Source organism: Nanorana parkeri, unplaced genomic scaffold, assembly GCF_000935625.1.
Source record: "Nanorana parkeri isolate BGI_ZX_2015 unplaced genomic scaffold, ASM93562v1 scaffold3597, whole genome shotgun sequence".
Taxonomy (NCBI): domain Eukaryota; kingdom Metazoa; phylum Chordata; class Amphibia; order Anura; family Dicroglossidae; genus Nanorana; species Nanorana parkeri.
The window spans coordinates 1-4,264 of NW_017309865.1; the positions used below are offsets into that span (position 1 = coordinate 1).

Sequence of the window (4,264 nt, forward strand, 5' to 3'; positions counted from 1 at the left end):
CCATCCACACTACATTCTCTGACAGCTCCCCTCCACCATTCACACTACAATCACTGACAGCTCTCCTCCTCCATCCACACTACATTCTCTGACAGCTCGCCTCCACCATCTACACTACATTCTCTGACATCTCTCCTCCACCATCCACACTACATTCTCTGACAGCTCGCCTCCACCATCTACACTACATTCTCTGACATCTCTCCTCCACCATCCACACTACATTCTCTGACAGCTCGCCTCCACCATCTACACTACATTCTCTGACATCTCTCCTCCACCATCCACACTACATTCTCTGACAGCTCGCCTCCACCATCTACACTACATTCTCTGACATCTCTCCTCCACCATCCACACTACATTCTCTGACAGCTCGCCTCCACCATCTACACTACATTCTCTGACATCTCTCCTCCACCATCCACACTACATTCTCTGACAGCTCGCCTCCACCATCTACACTACATTCTCTGACATCTCTCCTCCACCATCCACACTACATTCTCTGACAGCTCGCCTCCACCATCTACACTACATTCTCTGACATCTCTCCTCCACCATCCACACTACATTCTCTGACAGCTCGCCTCCACCATCTACACTACATTCTCTGACATCTCTCCTCCACCATCCACACTACATTCTCTGACAGCTCGCCTCCACCATCTACACTACATTCTCTGACATCTCTCCTCCACCATCCACACTACATTCTCTGACAGCTCGCCTCCACCATCTACACTACATTCTCTGACATCTCTCCTCCACCATCCACACTACATTCTCTGACAGCTCGCCTCCACCATCTACACTACATTCTCTGACATCTCTCCTCCACCATCCACACTACATTCTCTGACAGCTCGCCTCCACCATCTACACTACATTCTCTGACATCTCTCCTCCACCATCCACACTACATTCTCTGACAGCTCGCCTCCACCATCTACACTACATTCTCTGACATCTCTCCTCCACCATCCACACTACATTCTCTGACAGCTCGCCTCCACCATCTACACTACATTCTCTGACATCTCTCCTCCACCATCCACACTACATTCTCTGACAGCTCGCCTCCACCATCTACACTACATTCTCTGACATCTCTCCTCCACCATCCACACTACATTCTCTGACAGCTCGCCTCCACCATCTACACTACATTCTCTGACATCTCTCCTCCACCATCCACACTACATTCTCTGACAGCTCGCCTCCACCATCTACACTACATTCTCTGACATCTCTCCTCCACCATCCACACTACATTCTCTGACAGCTCGCCTCCACCATCTACACTACATTCTCTGACATCTCTCCTCCACCATCCACACTACATTCTCTGACAGCTCGCCTCCACCATCTACACTACATTCTCTGACATCTCTCCTCCACCATCCACACTACATTCTCTGACAGCTCGCCTCCACCATCTACACTACATTCTCTGACATCTCTCCTCCACCATCCACACTACATTCTCTGACAGCTCGCCTCCACCATCTACACTACATTCTCTGACATCTCTCCTCCACCATCCACACTACATTCTCTGACAGCTCGCCTCCACCATCTACACTACATTCTCTGACATCTCTCCTCCACCATCCACACTACATTCTCTGACATCTCTCCTCCACCATCCACACAACATTCTCTGACAGCTCTCCTCCACCATCCACCAGGTGGTGGCGATGGGAATATTGTATGTGGCATATGTAGTATCTCCATGTTTTCTTAGAATGTCAGCTGATACATGTGTGGAACTGAATTTTCTAAACTGTGTAAGCCAATGATGATTGTGAAATGATGGAGCTCATCACTGTAGTCATGAGGAGGATAGCAAAGGTGGTGGTAATGGGAATAACCTAGGTGGCATTTGTAGTGGATCCACGTGTCCTTAGAATATCAGCTGACACACGTGTGGAACGGAACCTTCTGGATCAGGGGTCTCAAACCTCCAGCCCTCCAGCTGTGGTGAAACTACAAATCCCACGATGCATCTCTCTCCAGGAGTCATGTCTGTGAGAATCTTGCAATGCAACATGGGATTTGTAGTTCCACCACAGCTGGAGGGCCAGAGGTTTGAGGCCCCCTGAACTCTCCGTCTCATACACTCTCTTTCAATAGATCATATTTTTAAATCCAATTCATTTCTTCCCCCCCAGGTGATGTGTCAAGAGGCGGAGTTCCAGGAAGTAAAGTGAGATGGATTCAGTGAAAAAAAAAAAAGAAAAAAGGCCACTGTGAGAAGAATGGGGAGGAAGAGAAAAATAAAGGTAGGCCAAGAATAAAAAGCCCGCAGTTATCTAGAGCATGGGGTGGGGAACCCCCGACCCTCCAGCTATGGTGAAACTACAAATCAAGCGTCTCACAGCAACAGGCATGACTCCCATGAGACAGGTGCATCATGGGAGTTGTAGTTTCACTGCAGCTGGAGGGCCGGAGGTTCCCCGCCACTGAACTAGAGGTGTCTGTAGATTGCTGTTACTAAAGAGAGATGTAGAAGAAGTTCAGCTTTTATTGTGAAGGATTTACCACACACCAAACACGACTGTTAAAATATATATATGTCAAATGAAACATTTCCCCATCCCCCATAATGGACAGTCTGCCCCCAGCATTGAGACTGACGGGGTCCATTCATTGAAGAGCTACAGCTCCGATACTTAAATGTTTGAGAGTTGTGTGGGGCGAGCAGTTCAACCTGTGAACGTTATCAACGGGAGTGTGTTTTCTGATGCGTATTTAGATTTCCTTTAAGAGCAAAACACTTCCCGCAGTCGGAACACGAGTAAGGACGCTCACCCGTGTGAGTTCTCTGATGTTTAAGGAGTTCTCCTTTCTTGACGAAAGTTTTCCCGCACTCCGAACACGAATAAGGACGCTCGCCCGTGTGACTTTTCTGGTGTGCAGTAAGCTTTCCTTTGTCGGTGAAACACTTCCCGCACTCTGTACATGAAAAGGGACGTTCCCCGGTGTGAATTCTCTGGTGTATGACAAGGTTTGCTTTTTGGGTAAAACTTTTCCCACACTCCGAGCAAGAAAAAGGACGCTCGCCGGTGTGAACTCTCTGGTGCCTGGTAAAATCTCCTTTCAGGGTGAAGGATTTCCCGCACTCTGTGCAGGAATACGGATTGTGAATTTTCTGGTGTGCGAGAAGTTCGATTTTCTCAGTGAAAGTTTCCCCGCATTCTGAGCACGTAAAAGTCACACTGGTGTGAGATCTGAGATGTATGAGGAGGTCGGATCTCGTTGTAAAGGATTTCCCACACCCCAAGCACGACATCGGACTCTCGCCTGTGTGAGAGGAAGGATTTTCCCCCGTGTGACTTTTCTGATGTGTACGGAGTTCGCTTTTCTCGGTGAAAGCTTTCCCGCACTTTGAACACGTATAGGTCGCCCTTGTGTGAGTTCTGAGATGTAGAAGAAGTTCAGATTTCATTGTGAAGGTTTTCCCGCACCCCAAACATGACATTAAATTCTCCCCCGTGTGACCTCCTTCATGGCTTATAGAAGATTCCTTCTTATTCGATGGGTCTGTTGATCTCTCCGCACCCTCAGATCTCAGATAGGTTTCTGGACTAACCGTCTGTGATTGGTCAGAAGATTCCTCAGGATTAGAGGGATCCAATGATGTCTCTGAATGGGAAGGCCTGTGATGTCTATTATGCGTAATGGGATTCACTCCTGGAGAATGGTGTGTGATGTCATTATCTTCCTCATTATCTCCAGATAATAAAAGATGTCTCTCTGAGGTGTCCATGAAATAGCGTCCATCTGTTGGAGAAGGAACTGGTAAAATCGCAGCAACAACGTAGGAATAAAAACCGATACAGTTTAATATACATCCAAGTTATGTGACAATTGGTGGGAACATGAGGAATGGAAATGGACCTTCATATGGTGTACAGTATCTCCTCCTCATTTGTTGGTCACATGACGTTATATTGAGGAATGGAGATGGACCTTCATATGGTGTACAGTATCTCCTCCTCATTTGTTGGTCACATGACGTTATATTGAGGAATGGAGATGGACCTTCATATGGTGTACAGTATCTCCTCCTCATTTGTTGGTCACATGACGTTATATTGGGGAATGGAGATGGACCTTCATATGGTGTACAGTATCTCCTCATTTGTTGGTCACATGACATTATATTGGGGAATGGAGATGGACCTTCATATGGTGTACAGTGTCTCCTCCTCATTTGTTGGTCACATGACGTTATATTGGGGAATGGAGATGGACCTTC

The 4,264-nt window shown here is 47.3% G+C and overlaps 1 protein-coding gene across 1 annotated transcript in view; it reads right to left on the bottom strand.

Annotated features, from left to right (window-relative positions):
• Window positions 1–2,707: 2,707 nt before the first annotated feature.
• LOC108803313 (gastrula zinc finger protein XlCGF57.1-like) overlaps window positions 2,708–4,264 on the bottom strand; it is a 4,423-nt gene continuing 2,866 nt past the window's right edge. The window contains exon 5 of the mRNA XM_018575163.1: window positions 2,708–3,786. Within this exon, the coding sequence (XP_018430665.1) occupies window positions 2,726–3,786 (1,061 nt within the window). The 3' untranslated portion in view covers window positions 2,708–2,725. The remainder of the gene's footprint in view (window positions 3,787–4,264) is intronic.